This window comes from Danio rerio, chromosome 23, assembly GCF_049306965.1.
Source record: "Danio rerio strain Tuebingen ecotype United States chromosome 23, GRCz12tu, whole genome shotgun sequence".
Taxonomy (NCBI): Eukaryota; Metazoa; Chordata; class Actinopteri; order Cypriniformes; family Danionidae; genus Danio; species Danio rerio.
The window spans coordinates 1645718-1663376 of NC_133198.1; the positions used below are offsets into that span (position 1 = coordinate 1645718).

The 17659-nt window shown below is 38.5% G+C and overlaps 1 protein-coding gene across 1 annotated transcript in view; it reads right to left on the reverse strand.

The window, feature by feature from the left end:
* epm2a (EPM2A glucan phosphatase, laforin) overlaps window positions 1–17659 on the reverse strand; it is a 31388-nt gene that overhangs the window by 10496 nt on the left and 3233 nt on the right. Inside the window, exon 3 of the mRNA XM_005170563.6 lies at window positions 12484–12658. Coding sequence (XP_005170620.1) covers window positions 12484–12658 — 175 coding nt within the window. The remainder of the gene's footprint in view (window positions 1–12483; window positions 12659–17659) is intronic.

Sequence of the window (17659 nt, forward strand, 5' to 3'; positions counted from 1 at the left end):
ATTGATCTGATGCAGTCTCGGTTCATCTGCTATGTCTCTCTATAATTAAGCCTAAAATACAGAATTATAGTCAACGTTTCTTTAATAGATTGATTAATTCAATTGATCGATTTCTACAAAACCTGACAATTGAAATGAGGCTCTGTATATATGAGAAAGTCTGACCTCGATTTGTATTTGGTGACGATGTCTGTGGGTTGTTAAAATTAAAGTGCACATTTTCACTTATAAAATATTCTATACACAATACACAAAAGTTTGGGGTCAGTGTGATTAAATATGTTAAAACAAGCTTCTTTTGCTAACCAGGGCTGCAATTATTTCATCATAAATACAAATTGTGAAATGTTGCACTATAAAATAACTGTTCAAAAGTAGTTTATCATTTAATTTATTCATTTATTCCAGTGATTTTAAAGATGAGATTTCAGCTTCATTACTCTAGTCACATGATCCTTCAGAAATCACTAATATTAATTATTATTATATTTATTAATGGTAATAGTTATAAAATCAATAATGTCTGGAGTAATTATTTTATTTGAAACTAAATACAATAACAAAGCAGTTATTTAAAATTTTAATAAATATTTAACAATTACACCTTTTTTACATTTATTAATATAGCCTTGATGAACTGAATAGTTTTCCTTAAACATTTTAAAAATTACCGTAAATATAAATACAGATTTATTAGCCCCCTTTTGTTTTTTGTTTTTTCTTTTTAAAATATTTCCTAAATGATGTTTAACAAAGCCAAAAAATGTTGATATTTTGTCTGATAATATTTTTTCCTCTGAACAAAATCTTATTTGTTTTATTTTGGCTAGAATAAAAACATTATTTTAACCATTTTAAGGTAAAATTTATTAGCCTCTTAAGCTAATTGTTTTTCAGACTGTCTACAGAACAAACCATCGTTATACAATAACTTGCCTAATTACCCTAACCTGCCTAGTTAACCTAATTACCCTAGTTAAGCCTTTAAATGTCACTTTAAGCTGTATAGAAGTGTCTTGAAGAATATCTAGTAAAATATTATTTACAGTCATCATGACAAAGATAAAATAAATCAGTTATTAGAGATGAGTTATTAAAACTATTATGTTTAGAAATGTGCTGAGGAAATCTGTTCTCTGTTTAAATAGAAATTGGGGAAAAAAATAAACAGGGGTGCTAATAATTTAGGGGGACTAATAATTCTGAAATCAACTGTGTGTGTGTGTGTGTGTGTGTGTGTGTGTGTGTGTGTGTGTGTGTGTGTGTGTGTGTGTGTACACACACACACACACACACACACACACGTACATTCAAATAGCGATTAACTTCTTTTTTTTTTTTTTGGTGGGGCCAGTGAAAATTAGGGCTGGGCAAGTAAAAATCAGAACCACTGGCCCGATCGGGCCAGTAGAAAAAATCCTTAGCGTTGAACCCTGTGAGCACTGCTTAGTTTAAACCCTCGCTATTGTAACACATATAAATACATACACTAATATTTGCTGGTAGGAAAAATCTATTTGTTCACTTCTGTTATTTATACTTTAATGTGCATTTCAATTTTTTTCTTCCACTTAACTGCAAATTTGAATAAAAACTGGATAAAGAGCACACAAACATGCTGACAGTAATAGGTACTGTACACTGTTATGGGTCAATGATGCTAATATTCGGCACAAATCCATCAGTTTCTTAGGTTATTAGATCATTTTATAATTTCACCTCTCCTGCTGTGCATGAACTATGCTGTTGAATGTTCAGCGTATGAGGTGGCTAGGCTAACCTTGCTTCAATTTTGATAAAATTATTTTCTAATCAGTTGCTATTATGTTGTGAATATACCCCTGTAATGTATACTGCAGTCCTCTTTTGTCTGGCTTTCTCAGATATCTCACCTGTTTGCCAAAAATGACTAATTAAATCCTTGGGAATGTCTGACACCAGCGCATACACACTGTAATAGATGTGCCAGGCATGAAAGCTTGACAGGCGTAGCAACAGTAACTAAGGAGGGCGAGGCTTAGCGAAGGGTTATTCCAAGAATGTTGATATGGTTTCTTTCTTGCTTTACTATTTATTAACAATACACAAAAAACTAAAAGGTTAAGGTAAATTCTTTAATAAATTCTAGTGTTTTTGAGTATTATACTTGTTGTATACTTGTATTATACTTATGTTTTAGGCTAGTATTATTTACGACTTGTTAATGAATGCTTCATAATACAGTAGTATTACCAATAGTGAACAGATAAAATAATACAAAGTGTAGTTTTACTACAGTAAAGTGTAGTGATTTGTAGTATAAAATACCCTATATTGTAAAATAATACAGCACTGGGTAATTTGTTTATATTACACTTGTGTTACCATAGCAACTATAGTATTACCACAACTGATCAATTGAAGTTCTTTACTGTTGTAGGCTACTGTTCAAAACACAGTACATGCCAATATACGTGTTCAGGGGCCCTGTGGAACAGCTTTCCTCAAAATGAAGAGGATGACATGGAAATTGTCCTCCACAATCTCATCAGCAAAGTGGAAGCCAGCAGACACTAGTTTACTTTATTTTAGCTGCCATGATAAAATGAGATTGATAGTGAGATTTATTTGAAGAGTGAATAGTACAGTAGGCTATAATACCTTATCAAGTGTTTCCTTATTTTATCACAGTTACATTTCCGCTTGCATTAGTTTTTGTTTAAATGCTTTTAAAATAAAATGTATTCTTTACATCCAACATCTATTCCAGGGGTGCCTTATAGTGGTGTAAACCCCTTTACAAGGGGTGTTACCCCTGTGTAAACTCTAGCCACCCCTGTGGCCAACCCGATATGATTTTGCTGTTGACATTATTTATTTAAATCTACTTACATAAATGCAATACAATGCAATATTTCAATAAATAAATAGCGGCCACTAAATTATTGTGGATTGATTGGTGCCACTGACGTAGCTGGCCTCTTCTGGCCCCCCTTAAGCAAATTTTCAGGGGGGCACCACTGGTCTATTCTCTGTCTTTAAGTGTTTGAAACTGAAAATATCTCATCATATAAAACAACCAAAAATTTTATGGTTTATTAGATTAAACATTTAATATATAAGTCTATTTTAGTATTTTGGTTATTGTTATTAAACAGTGCAGCAATATGAATCATATCAAAAAGCATGAAAGGAAGAGGGAACACGACACAAATTGTGAGTTTGCATATAATCTCTGAGAGCGCTCAAGAAAATTTGTGTGTGAGCAGTGCATATTTGAGAGCGAGAGAAAATTTGCGCGTGAGCAGCGTATATTTGAGAAGTCGCAATCAGTTTTGTCCACAAACAGAGGAAATCCGTGCACGAGCATCACACAAGGTAGAGAGCAAAGCTCTTCAACGTTATGTGAAGAAAACAACTTTATTGTTTGTATGAAGTAGCCTACTTCATTAACAATATGTGCTACCATTTTACATTGCTGCTAGACGGATTTGCAACTCCATCTCTTCAGCACACACGAGATTCAATTGACAAAATTCCAATTTCACTCAATTTAACTTTGCAGCATATACAGGAGTTGGTCTACTGCTACCACATTGATGTTATGTAATTTTGGTTAATCACAAGTTGATCACCGAAGACATAACATAGCACAACTAAACTTAATGAATTAGACAGCAGGAGACCTGCAATTTCTGTGTGATGTGAGGCAAAATGGAGTCTTTTTTTGGTGGAACTCGTTCTTGTGCATTATGCTGTGAAGACGAGACGCAGCACTGTTCAGTACTTTTTCAGAAAATTGCATTTGTATTTTTATATATCTAAGCAATGTTCTTCAATAAAAAAAGGTTTGTTTAATTAATACAGATCTTACAACCATACCTAATCTGTATATATTTTATTTTTCTGTTAAAAAGACTCGAAAAGACTCGAAAATCAAACTGCAGGACTTTGGACTTGACTTGAGACTTGTTGCCTTTGACTCGGGACTTGACTCGGGACTTGCCTGTCTTGACTCGGGACTTGACTCGGGACTTGAGGGCAATGAATTGAGACTTACTTGTGACTTGCCAAACAATGACTTGGTCCCACCTCTGCTGCAGATTTTAGCTCGAACCCTAGACACTTCCTCCAGCTCCTCCTATGGGATCCCGAGCTGTTCCCAGGCCAGCAGAGAGACATAGTCTCTCCAGTGTGTCCTGGGTCTTCCCCAAGGCCTCCTCCCGGTGGGACAAGCCTAGAATACCTCCCTGGGTAGACGTCCAGGACAGATCCCAGAGGCAACACAGCTGACTTCCATTGATGTGGAGGAGCAGCGGCTCCTCCCGGGTGTCAGAGCTCGTCACCCTATTCATAAGAGTGCACCCTGCCACCCTTCCAAGGAAACTCATTTTAGCCGCTTGTATCTGAGATTTTGTCCTTTTGGTCATGACCCAAAGCATATGACCATAGGTGTGAGTAGGAACGTAGATTGACTGGTAAACAGTTTGAAGAAGATGACATGTTTTACCATAGCTTTTAAAGCAGTGGTCAACAAACCTGTTCCTGGAGGGCTGGTGTCCCACACATGAACAAGCATGAACAAGCTGATCAAGCTCTTAATAGATATACTTGAAACACCCAGGCAGGTGTGTTGAGGCAAGTTGGAGCTAAACCCTGCAGGGACACCAACCCTCCAGGATTAAGATTGGTGGCCTCTGTTTTAAAGAAGGGATGCCACCATCTTGGAACACCGTTGCATCTGACATCACTGGGTTTAAGCCATTCCCTGAGGTAAACAGATAGAGTAAAAGTAATGGACTAACCATGGAGACTCATTACGCCTTATTATACCTCTTTCTGAAATACTTTATTCTGATTGGTCAAATCGCCACATTATTAACGCTAAAACTAGTAACACAGGCTCATCCGGGTACTGATTTTAGTGCCATTGTGCAAAGGGAGAGATGTGTGCATTGCCTTCTCTCTCTCTGACAGAATGTGTTTGTGTGTGTACTGCATTGAGCACTGCATTAGTAGAGGACACGTGTAGTGTGTTTTAATTAGGCTGAGGTGACAAGTACAGGTTGCATTTAATTAGTGGTCAAAGACCCAACAAGGTGTACTTGATTGCGGAGACAAAAGGTCCTGGTATTTTTCTTCTTCTGTTCTTTCAACAGCCAGAGTTTATTTTACATTCCCTTTGTGGTGTGAATAAGACATAGTAATTAAAACACACAGACCTGTGTCCCGAGCGTCACAGTTGCTGGTTTCTTTTATAAAGTCGATGTTGTTGAGTTCTTAGTGGGTCTGACATTCTTTTAAGACTCTAAACAATATAAAGATGGCTACCCAAGTCCTTCTTTTAGTGTTTAATTGTACTGAATGTAGCCTAGGCTCATTGGAAATACAGTTGAAGTCTGAATTATTAGCCTCCCTGAATTATTAGCGCCCCTGTTTATTTTTTTCCCAATTTCTGTTTAATTTAGGGAAGATTTTTTCAGCACATTTCTAAGCATAATAGTTTTAAAAACCTATTTCTAACTGATTTATTTTATCTTTGCCATGATGACAGAAATTAATATTTTACTTGATATTTTTCAATACACTTCTATACAGCTTAAAGTGACATTTAAAGACTTAACTAGGTTAATAAGGTGTACTAGGCAGGTTAGGGTAATTCGGCAAGTTATTCTATAGCGATGGTTTGTTCTGTAGACTATCGAAAAAAAATTAGCTTAAAAGGGCTAATAATTTTGTCCCAAAAATAGTTTTAAAAAAATTCAAAACTGCTTTTATTCTAGCCGAAATAAAACAAATAAGACTTTTTCTTGAAGAAAAAATATTATCAGACATACTGTGAAAATTTCCTTGCTCTGTCAACATCATTTGGGAAATATTTTAAAAAAAATTAAAAGGGGGCTAATAATTCTGACTTCAACTGCATGTGCTCCAAATGCAAATTAGGTTTCTCCTGTTACATTTCGTTGCACGTTTCAGATGACAAATCCACTAGAGAGCACTTTCTGCCTTTTTGCAAATCTGAAACATGTTATTTAGGGTACATATTGTTGCACGTTGCAAGGACGAATCCACTAGAGGCCACTGTCTAGATTTTTGTGATTCTGAAATATGTTAGTTAGGGTACGTTTTGTTGTACGTTTCAGATACACATCCTTCTTGTACACATCCAGGAAATTCTCCACTGACCAAAACCCAACCAATAGTGTTTTCAGAAGCATACATGAAAGAAATGTAGCTTTGATAGTTTTACCTTGATTTTATATGGGCTTTATCTATTTTGAGGAAGCGGACTCGAACCTGAGTGCTTCGCATCACAAGTACAACACTGTACAAAGTGAACTACAAGCAAATTTGCAAACGCCAGAAAAGTTATCTGTATAGAGATAGATTGGTGAGGCAAACATATTCAATTGCAAATCATAGTCACTGATATGTTGTCTTGTGGTGTTTATTTGGTGTTGTGCAAAGAACTGCATGGAAAATCCTTTAATCATTGATAAAATGTCCGTGTAAATATCCTCAGTGTGAAAAGGAACGAAAGTTTTTATCGTCACACTGCCCCCTTGTGTTTATTTTACCTAAAAACTGAAGTCAAAATGTACATTGTAGTATGTATTAATGGTTTCACAAACAAAAGTTTCAGGCTCATGTTTCCAATGAGTCTATTTTGACTGAATGTGTGTCTCAAATGCTTACTCCCATTTAGACCCCCAATCCAGGATTAAGCAGGAGTTAAAGAGCTTTAAGCTTATTATATCCTGAAGCATAGCATAAAAACTTCCATTAGATTTAAAAATATAAAGCACAAGTCAAAATTAAAGAACTAATTGCAAAAAATGCTTTTCTTGCTTAGATTTTTTGTCTTGTTTCTAGTCTTAATATCTAAAATTTCTTTTATCAAGAAGCATTTTTTAGACAAGCAAAACATATTGCCTTGTTTTGAGAAATAATATGCCAATTTTAAGTCAGTTTTTCCTTAAAACAAGCAAAATAATCTGCCAATGGGGTAAGCAAATTAATCTTGTTTTTTCTTTTGACATAAAATTATTTTGCTTACCCCATTGGCAGATTATTTTGCTTGTTTTAAGGAAAAACTGACTTAATATTGGCATAATATTTCTCAAAACAAGGCAGTATGTTTTGTTGTTTAGAAAATTCTTCTTGATTTAGGAACTTTTAGATATTTGGACTAGAAACAAGACAAAAAATCTAAGTAAGAAAAGCATTTTTTGCAGTGTATCGCTATTATCGCAGATAATCTAGTGGTAATTTTGCTTGTTAATTAGGCTATCTGACAAACACCATGTAACTTACAGTCAAACCTGACAGTTTTCACAGGCATTGTAAGATGGTGTTTTTTTCTAAAAGCTTCTGACATGACAAGATAAAGGCCACACGGACGTGCCTTTTGCATAGCGATTGATTTTTTTAACAGTTCTCCTTTGTTTATATCAGAACACTTTACTTTTTATTTTCCAATTCTTGTAGCACAGCCTTACAAATCGTTCCATTATGCACTCAGAATAGCACCATCAAAACACAAAACTCTGTCAAAAGGTTTTTTTCTTATTGCAAAATTTATAAAGCATACTGCGGTGCTTGCTGGCATGACATGCTATAAATGCGCCATTACTTCTACACTTAGCAGTCTGTAACTACCATCATTCTGACATCTCTGACCATTTCCCATTCAGCAGCCCAGACTGCATGCACTCAGACTCCAACAGGCAGCACCGGAGACCAACTAGATGCTAGATTTGCCAAAGTTTGTGAAGTTTTGTGGCATTAAATGTTTCAAATTAGACTGAGAGCTCTGTTAGAAACTCCTGTAAACACTCTGCTTTATTATTGTACCGTTGCTGACCTCACTGCAGACATTCGATCAGATGTACACTTCCTCTTTTATTTATAATTTATTACAGGATACACCAGCCTGATCTCACGAGGAAACAAGTATTTTACGTTTTGTCAGTTTAGTGGCTAATTTGTATGAATTTGTATGAGTTCAGTTGTACGAAAATGTACGGTTTAAAAAGGAGGCGTGGCACCAAACCCCACCCCTAACCTTAACCGCCATTGGGTGATGAGCAAATCATAGTTAATACGAATAAGCAACTAAATCAAAAAGTTATGAATTCCTGTGAGATTGCGTTAAATATATACTGAAGATCAGACGTTAGACTTGAGAGATCAATCAAATGATACAGTATTTATATGTGCAATCCAGGAACCCTTGTGCATCTTTCCATTTAAGCTGTGGCGAAAAGATTTTCGAGAAATTGAGTCAGCACTAATTCTGAACTTTTTAACAGATGGCGCTCTAGGCTAGTTTTTAAAAGCAGACGGCGCTCTAGGCTAGTTTTTAACAGCAGATGTCACTCTAGACCAGTATTTTAAAGCAGACGGTACACTAGGCTAGTTTTAAAAAAAGCAGATGTCACTCTAGGATATTTTTTTAACAGCAGACGGTGCTCTAGGCTAGTTTTAAAAAAAGCAGATGGCGCTCTAGGCTAGTTTTTAACAGCAGACAGTGCACTAGGCTAGTTTTTAAAAGCAGATGGCGCTCTAGGCTAGTTTTTAACAGCAGATGACGCTCTAGGCTAGTTTTTAACAGCAGATGGTGCTCTAGGCTAGTTTTTAACAGCAGATGTTGTTCTCTAGGCTAGTTTTTAACAGCAGATGGTGCTCTAGGCTAGTTTTTAACAGCAGATGTCGTTCTCTAGGCTAGTTTTTAACAGCAGATATTGCTCTAGGCTAGTTTTTAACAGCAAATGTTGCTCTAGGCTAGTTTTTAACAGCAGATGTCGTGCTCTAGGCTAGTTTTTAACAGCAGATGACGCTCTATGCTAGTTTTTAACAGCAGATGGTGCTCTAGGCTAGTTTTTAACAGCAGATGTCATTCTCTAGGCTAGTTTTTAACAGCAGATGGTGCTCTAGGCTAGTTTTTAACAGCAGATGGTGCTCTAGGCTAGTTTTTAACAGCAGATGTCAATCTCTAGTCCAGTTTTTAACAGCAGATGTTGCTCTAGGCTAGTTTTTAACAGCAGATGGCGCTCTAGGCTAGTTTTTAACAGCAGATGTCATTCTCTAGGCTAGTTTTTAACAGCAGATGGCGCTCTAGGCTAGTTTTTAGCAGCAGATGTCGTGCTCTAGGCTAGTTTTTAACAGCAGATGTCGTGCTCTAGGCTAGTTTTTAACAGCAGATGTCGTGCTCTAGGCTAGTTTTTAACAGCAGATGTCGCTCTAGGCTAGTTTTTAGCAGCAGATGTCGTGCTCTAGGCTAGTTTTTAACAGCAGATGGCGCTCTAGGCTAGTTTCTAACAGCAGATGTCGTGCTCTAGGCTAGTTTGTAAATTGTTGAAAATTGGTTGTTTTTGCGCTTTTTCAAGCCAATACGTTCATCCGGTTTAAAAATAATTTTTAAAGCTGCATCACGACAATAAGATCCTTGCATGTATTCCAGTATGTAGACTGGATGTCTGTACCAGCCAGTACAACGTGACGTCTTTAAGCTTTCAGCCTTAACTCATGAGAAAGACTTGGTTCGAACCAATAGTTACTATATCTCGTTTGTCACGGGGGCATGCATGAAATGTTCCTGAATGAAAGTGAAAGTGCCAAACTGCAGTTAAAGTTGACAAATTAAGAATTTGGCAAATAATTAGATCACTGATGTCCATGTAAACACAGTCACTGTCTTTCTCATCGGCGTCTGTGTGTTGTTTTGCCTCTGTAAAAAAATAAGCGTGTGCTCAAACCAAAAACTCCCATTTTTATGAAAACCCTTCCCTCTTCCCTCCCCAGACACTCCCACCTAATCAGAGCTTGACTCAGGGCGTACTCACACTATGTACAGTTTCCTTCAACCAGGCCAAAGTATGCTTGTCCCCTCTCTCATCTCCCCCGACGGCCCGCACTCACATTACATTCATCGATGATGCACCGCTCATTAAGCACTCTTGCTCAGCACAGTGGAGATTTCTTTAGTTATACTATTTAAGTAATCTGATATAAAGTAACACAGTCAGATATTTCGCTGAACAGATCAGCCACTTTTGACGCTCATAAACAATAATAAAGTCCTCATGCTGCAGGAATTAGGAGGTTTGCTGAAGGTGCAGCTGTCGTGCAGTTAGGGGTTTGCGTCTTTAATAATCTACGACAGTAGATGTGTTCATTAAACAGTAAAAATGATTAAATAATCCATATGGAACAGTCCCTTAAAAGTCTCGTCTTGTCTTCAGGCTCAGGCGAGCTTTGCACTCACACACAAGCATACCATGCCAAAGCCCAAGTGAACCACGCTCTGGCACACCTCTTCCAACCGGGCTAGAGCTGGCCAAGTGAACCGCGCCTGAGCTCGATTCAGAGCACTCACACTTCTCTAATAATCTAGGAAATGGGCCTGGGCATGGTTCGGATAGCATATGGCCCGTTTCCACTGAGTGGTACGGTACGGTACGGTACGGTTCGGGAAACGGCTTTTATGGCCGTTTCCACTGTCAAAAAGCGTACCGAACCAAACCGTACCGTACCACTTTTTTCGGCACCTTTCGACGAGAAAGGGTACCAAAAGGTGGAGCTACACGCGCAGCCGAACGCTGATTGGTTACAGAGATACGTCACGAGCTCCTGGAGCTACACAGAACGTAAACAAAGGATCCGCCATGTTCTAATACACAGCCGAGAGATTACATGGAGATAACGTTACTATATGCATAAAATAAGCGACAAAAAGACAAGCGCGAGAGTAAAGCGTGGAAAAAAGGAGAAACCCGGCAAAACACAGGAGCAAAAGTGTTTAACAACCTGAATCATGAACAAACTGCCATGTTTATCTTTGCCTTTTGTACTATTATGAACAGGGAATAACAAAATTACTCTTTAACAGAGTTTGCATGTGCTGCTGAAGATTACAGACACAGATGAGAGGTTTGCGCTGACTGTGGGCTCTATTGCGTGTGTTTTTGAACTCAAATAAGTACTAAATGTATGATGTGTGTAGTTTTTCTGTAATTAATAATATATCGGAGATTGTAAGGGGCTGTATGTGTTCATATATGTTGCATTTATATATTTATTTAATATAATTACAGACGTTACAGTAGCCTATTTCACACTGTCATTGATCTGCAGTTATTATCAACTCCTGTTCATAGAAAAGTAAGTAATAAACATTTATAAACAAGTATTTATGTGTATAAAGCTTCTGTTTTGTGAGAAGTGCTTCTCATATGATATGTAAACGACCCGTACAGCTTTACTTTAGACATTTATTCGAGCGACCATGACGTCTATTTAAACTTTGTCATACACCACGCCCACCAAAAAGGGTACCCTTTGTGGTGGAAACGCAAGCCTGATAAAGGTGACCCGTACCGACCCGACCCGTACCGACCCGAAATGAGCCAATAGTGCGAGTACGCCCTCACACACTTTCCTGACTTTGTTCACATTAGAGGTGTGATAACACCCTGCTGAGACAGGGGAGGTCTGATGGCCCTTGAAGAATGCTTTTAGGATAGATGATACATACAACAATCAATGCCCTTGACTCATGTATTTGACACAAAATGACATCACACGAAAAGTGCAGCAAACCATAACGCAGAATTACGCATTTCGTTGAGATGTTTAGTGGGTGTTTAATTGCTGTTAAGAAGTGGAGATGCTCCTTACCTGCAGTTCTTCAGTGTTTTTGACTCTCTTTATTGGAGATGACTGTGCATTCTGTCATAGCAAGACATAGCATCTCTGCCCTCTCAGAGTTACACAGCCGTTCTGACACTGTAAATCTGTCTTTACTCTAATGGATTCCCCTACACCGGACTCAATGACCCAGACTTTTTTTTTTAATCCACCTACACTCTTAACTTTTTTTGCCTTTAGAGCAAGGTCAGAGGTTAAACGAAACAAGCTTTTAAAGCTCACTGCCAAAAGAGACCAGAGGCTCAGAGTCATAGAGCTAATTATACAGTGCTGTTGAAACACCACACACACACACACACACGATTAAAGAGAGAGCAGGGAAATAAAATACAAATGCTTCTGGGTAATTAGATGCTACTATTTGTGGATTTGAGAATCGGCCCCTAAAACACTGATCGCTCCGCCCCCCTAAAGGACTTACAGCCCCATCCAAAATTAATGATAGCCCCGGCCTAAGACACTTATAATTCTGCCTTCAATGACTGATCGCCCTGCCCTAAAGAACTTACAGCCCCATCCAAAATGACTTGATAGCCCTGCACTAACATAATGAAAGCTCCACCCACAATAACTGATAGCTCCGCCCTAATGCAGTCATAGCACCACCCTAAATGACTGATAGCCCTGCCCTAAAGGACTTACAGCTCCCTTCAAAAGAACTAATAGCCCAGCCCTAAATGACTGAGAGATCCACCCTAAAAATCCTGATAGCCCCTCCTTAAAGGACTAATAGCTCCACCCTAAAGGACTGATAGTCCTGACCTAGAGGATAGGAAGTTTATTCGCACGTACTGAGAGAAGTGCATGGCCTGCTGTCCTGCTATGCTGAAGTAGAAGTTGGTGGTGTGTTTCATCTCATCTGTGTGGCCCGTCTCCTGGATCCAGTGACCAATCGGATGACAGTGAATCCCATCCACCATGTTTCTGTCATCATACACACAGCACCGGTTGTGATGTGGCCCACTGCCTACAGACAGACATCAACACAACACTTCAAACTGGGATAAATGAGAGGATGAGAAGAAACCTACTGTATTAACTGCCTAGAATTCTCGCCATTTCAACAAAATCATTGATATAATGTCTTAGAAATCTCATGTGACTGCATGTGTGATGTGCAAAAGCATTTTTCATTAATATTTCGTATATGTCAAATGCTTTTTTTGTGTGGATTATGCAAATAAAAGAGCTTTTTTGACATTCTGTTTCTGTTGTTTTCTTATCTCATTCATTCATTCATTCATTTTCTTGTCGGCTTATTCCCTTTATTAATCTCGGGTCGCCACAACAGAATGAACCGCCAACCTATCCAGCACGTTTTACGCAGCGGATGCCCTTTTAGCCTCAACCCATCTCTGGGGAACACCCATATACACTTATTCACTACGTACAATTTAGCCTACCCAATTCACCTGTAACCTACATGTCTTTGGACTGTGGGGGAAACCAGAGCACCCCGAGGAAACCCACGCGAACGCAGGGAGAACATGCAAACTCCACACAGAAACACCAACTGACCTTCTTAATGTGAGGCGACCGCACTACCTGCGCCACTGCGTCACCTTTTGTTGTTTCCATTCCTGTATTTTCTTTTTGGCTTAGTCCCTTTATTATTCTGAGGTCGACACAGCGGAATGAACCGCCAACTTATCCAACATATATTTTATGCGGAGGATGCCCTTCCAGCTGCAATCCATCTCTGTGGAACCTATCCATACAAATGAATTGATTTTCTTGTCAGCTTAGTCCCTTTATTAATCCGGGGTCGCCACAGCGGAATGAACCGCCAACTTATCCAGCAAGTTTTTCCGCAGCGGATGCCCTTCCAGCCGCAACCCATCTCTGGGAAACATCCACACACACACACTCATACACTACGAACAATTTAGCCTCCCCATTTCACCTGTATTGCATGTATTTGGACAAGGGGAAACCGGAGCACCTGGAGGAAACCCACGCGGATGCGGGGAGAACATGCAAACTCCACACAGAAATGTCAACTGACCCATATTTAATTTCTAATATTTTGCAGGATTAGTTGGCGGTTCATTCCGCTGGGGCGACCCCGGATTAATAAAGGGACTAAGCCGACAAGAAAATGAATTTCTAATATTTTAAAAGCAATTCTGATCATTCTGTCATTGATTCGGTAGACGAACATTTAAATAATTAAATGGTCATTATGGTCTCAGGATGATTATTCCCCACTGTATTTTTAACATTAAGACTTAACATTAAGACTAAATTAACTTTATTCCAAAAATTAAATCTTTTTGTTTTTCTTTTTTGTGACAAAAGAGATGTGAGTAGAATTATAATGCATTGGAAAACATTCAATTTGTGACTGAATTGACCAAAACAGAGTTCTAATCTACAACCAACTAATTGTTTTATTTAATCTTTCACACTTATGTTAACACTACGCTAAAGTTACATTTCAAAAAACAATCTCATTCTAGCCTAATTATACTGTAGAGGTGGAATTAAAAACAAATTTAGTCCCAAATATAGGCTGCGTCCGAAACCGCCTACTACTCAGTAGGTGCTGCATTTGAATTTAAACGTACTACTCGGCCGTTAGAAAAGTTTGTTCTATACAGTATGAATGTGAATGGAATTCGGACGTACTACATCCACCATTTTGTCATGGTCACGTGACCTACCTGCGTCAATTGCGTTGCTTCACTCCCATTTATGAATTCGCTCGCAGGGCATCATGGGATAGCGCAGCGTGCATGGGATGCGCACTCCAGAATCTCGTCGGCAGTACTAAGTCATCCGGGTTCTTCACGCATACTGATTTTCGAATCTGCTTGATAAGTGGTGACGTGTTTGTGACGTATGTAATATTGTTTCCGGGTCCAAGCCGCCATTCATTTGAGTGGAGAAATCATTCGTTTATGATCACGTTTTATTCCTATCACACATTAAAGTTAATTTCATATCAAATCATAGTGTACACAACAATCTCTGGGCTTGCTGCATAACAAATACCAAAAATTTAACAATTTATAAAAAAAATTAATCACTTTCTGGCCATCGGATATTAGGCATGGACATATATATATACTGCGATCGTGATTTTCGAAAGCATTAAATCGCTTTGTAAACGTTTATTATTACCATTTCATGAGTCTCCTCATTTAGTTAAATAGAGCGCTTGGACCCGGAAGCCGCTTCGCGTGACGTCACACTTAACAAGCGAATTCTATGAATTCGGACATACTACTCGGCTCGCACACTGATTTTAGCGTACTGTATAGTATGGAAGTATGCGGTTTCGGACGCAGCCATACTTCCATACTATATAGTACGCCAAAATCAGTATGCAAGCCAAGTAGTGTGTCCGAATTCATAGAATTCGAAAATCAGTATGCGAGAAGTACCCGGATGACTTACTACTTCCGGCGAGATTCCGGAGTGCGCATCCCATGCATGCTGCGCTATCCCATGATGCCCCGCGAGCGAATTCATGAATGGAAGTAAAGCGACGCAACTGACGCAGGTAGGTCACGTGACCATGACAAAATGGCGGATGTAGTACGTCCGAATACTATTCATACTTTTCACATTCATACTGTATAGAACGAACTTTTCTAACGGCCGAGTAGTACGTTTAAATTCAAATGCAGTACCTACTGAGTAGTAGGCGGTTTCGGACGCAGCCATAGTCTCGTTCAATGAATGACTTCCGGCTACTTTGACACTCTCGTCACTTTCGATGTAATCACAGACATGCAACAGGAAACAGAGCTAAACATAGATGACAAAAGCAACCAATGAAAAGAAACCAACGCAGATTTGCTTCGTGCGTCACAAAGTTGAAGCGCCTCTTTAAAAAAAAAGTTTCAAAATCCTCATTATTATCCCTCCACAGAAAAGCTGCTTTACATGAAAGCCTTGCATTTCTGAAGGGCAAGGTCAATAGCCAATTAAATGCCTGTGTTTTTGTCAGACTCCGAAGGTCACGCGTTCACGACCTCAAAGAGTTCACATCTAAAAGCGGAGGGCTCCTATCATTAATTCAGCCACTTCCTGTAATGCCTGTAATTCTGCATAAATTCCATAAGCTTGATTCATAACATAATAAACATTCAAATGAGTCCTTGCATTGACAAAACTGCAGCGGACCGCTACATGTACTGCACAGTAATGAGGGAGAGCGGATGGCTTCCTGAGCTCGTTCTCGTCCCAAACTCGCCTTCATCCTGGAAGTACGTGGGAGTTTTATATTTGTCCAGCGTTTATCACTTCAGCCGCTGTCTCACCACTGAAGCCCACACAGCAAACAACACTGAGTCATGAGCTAAACCTGTGCAAGTCTCAGGTTAATTAGTCTTAAACCTCCATTACACGCTGCATGTGTCACAAACACTCACAGTATGCAAATCAGTGCAAGTCTTAAAGGTATAGTTCACTCAGAATGTAATATAGTGTCATTTATTTATCCTCGGCCATCATGGTGGCGCAGTGGGTAGCACGATCGCCTCACAGCAAGAAGGTCACTGGTTCGAGCCTCAGCTGAGTCAGTTTCTGTGTGGAGTTTGCATGTTCTCCTCGTGTTGATGTGAGTTTCCTCTGTGGGTTTTCCCCCACAAGTCCAAAGACATGTGCTATAGGTGAATTGGGTGAGCTAAATTGTCCGTAGTGTATGAGTGTGAAACAAAAATAAACAGGCCAGAATGTCCTAAAGTTAAACCAATCCACGTCTGGACACGGCCAGTTGATTCACTCCACTGATCCGAGTAGTTTTAGCTCAGCTGGAGGACTATCAACTCATGCTTGCTTACCTGAGGCGGGCTCAGAGACAATTCATGCGCTGCGGCTGCCATCATTTCAATCAGCAGAACACAATGGTGTCTCCACACAATGAAAATCTCAGCCGTTCTCACAAGACGCCAGCAAACAATGGCTCAATCAAAACCTCAGTCAACAGAAGGCGTGAGCACTGGAGCAGATCCCCCCGTTTGTCGCACACGGGCGTATTCATCCGTATGAGAAACATGACAGAATGAGAAAACCGCTACGACAGGTCTGACAAAACAGGCCGTGTTTGGAGGTTTAAATGCTCCTTCGTTTTTTTTTTTTCTTAGCTTTTTAATATTTGTTGCTTTGCTCCCAAAGTAAATCTCAACGTTTACTCTCATCACAGTGAAATGCTTTTCCACAAGGTACATAATTGTGGTTACGAATAAAACAAAGTGTCAGAGTGAACACACATACAGTTGAAGTCAGAATTATTAGCCCCCCTTTGAATTTTTTTATTTTATTTTATTTTTTTAAATATTTCCCAAATGATGTTTAACAGAGCAAGGAAATCTTCACAGTATGTCTGATAATATTTTTTCTTCTGGAGAAAGTCTTATTTGTTTGATTTCGGCTTGAATTAAAGCAGTTTTTTAATTTTTTAAACACCATTTAAAAGACAATATTATTCGCCCCTTTAAGCAATATTTGTTTTCGATAGTCTACAGAACAAACCATCATTATACAATAACTTGCCTAATTACCCTAACCTGCCTAGTTAACCTAATAACCTAGTTAAGCCTTTAAATGTCACTTTGAACTGTATAGAAGTGTCTTAAATATATAGTAAAATATTATTTACTGTCATCATGGCAAAGATAAAATAAATCAGTTATAAAACTATTATGTTTAAATATGGATTAAAGAAATCTGCTCTACATTAATCAGAAATTGGGGGGGAAAAAAATAAACGCGGGTGAATAATTCTGACTTCAACTGTGTGTGTGTGTGTGTGTGTATGTGTATATATATATATATATATATATATATATATATATATATATATATATATATATATATATATATATATATATATATATATATAAATATATGTGTGCGTGTGTGTTTGGGTTGTGTTTTTTAATTAAAGGTCATATCTTATCAAAACACATACTGTTAAATTTACAAAACAACATTATTAATTTAAGAGAGCATAGGCTGG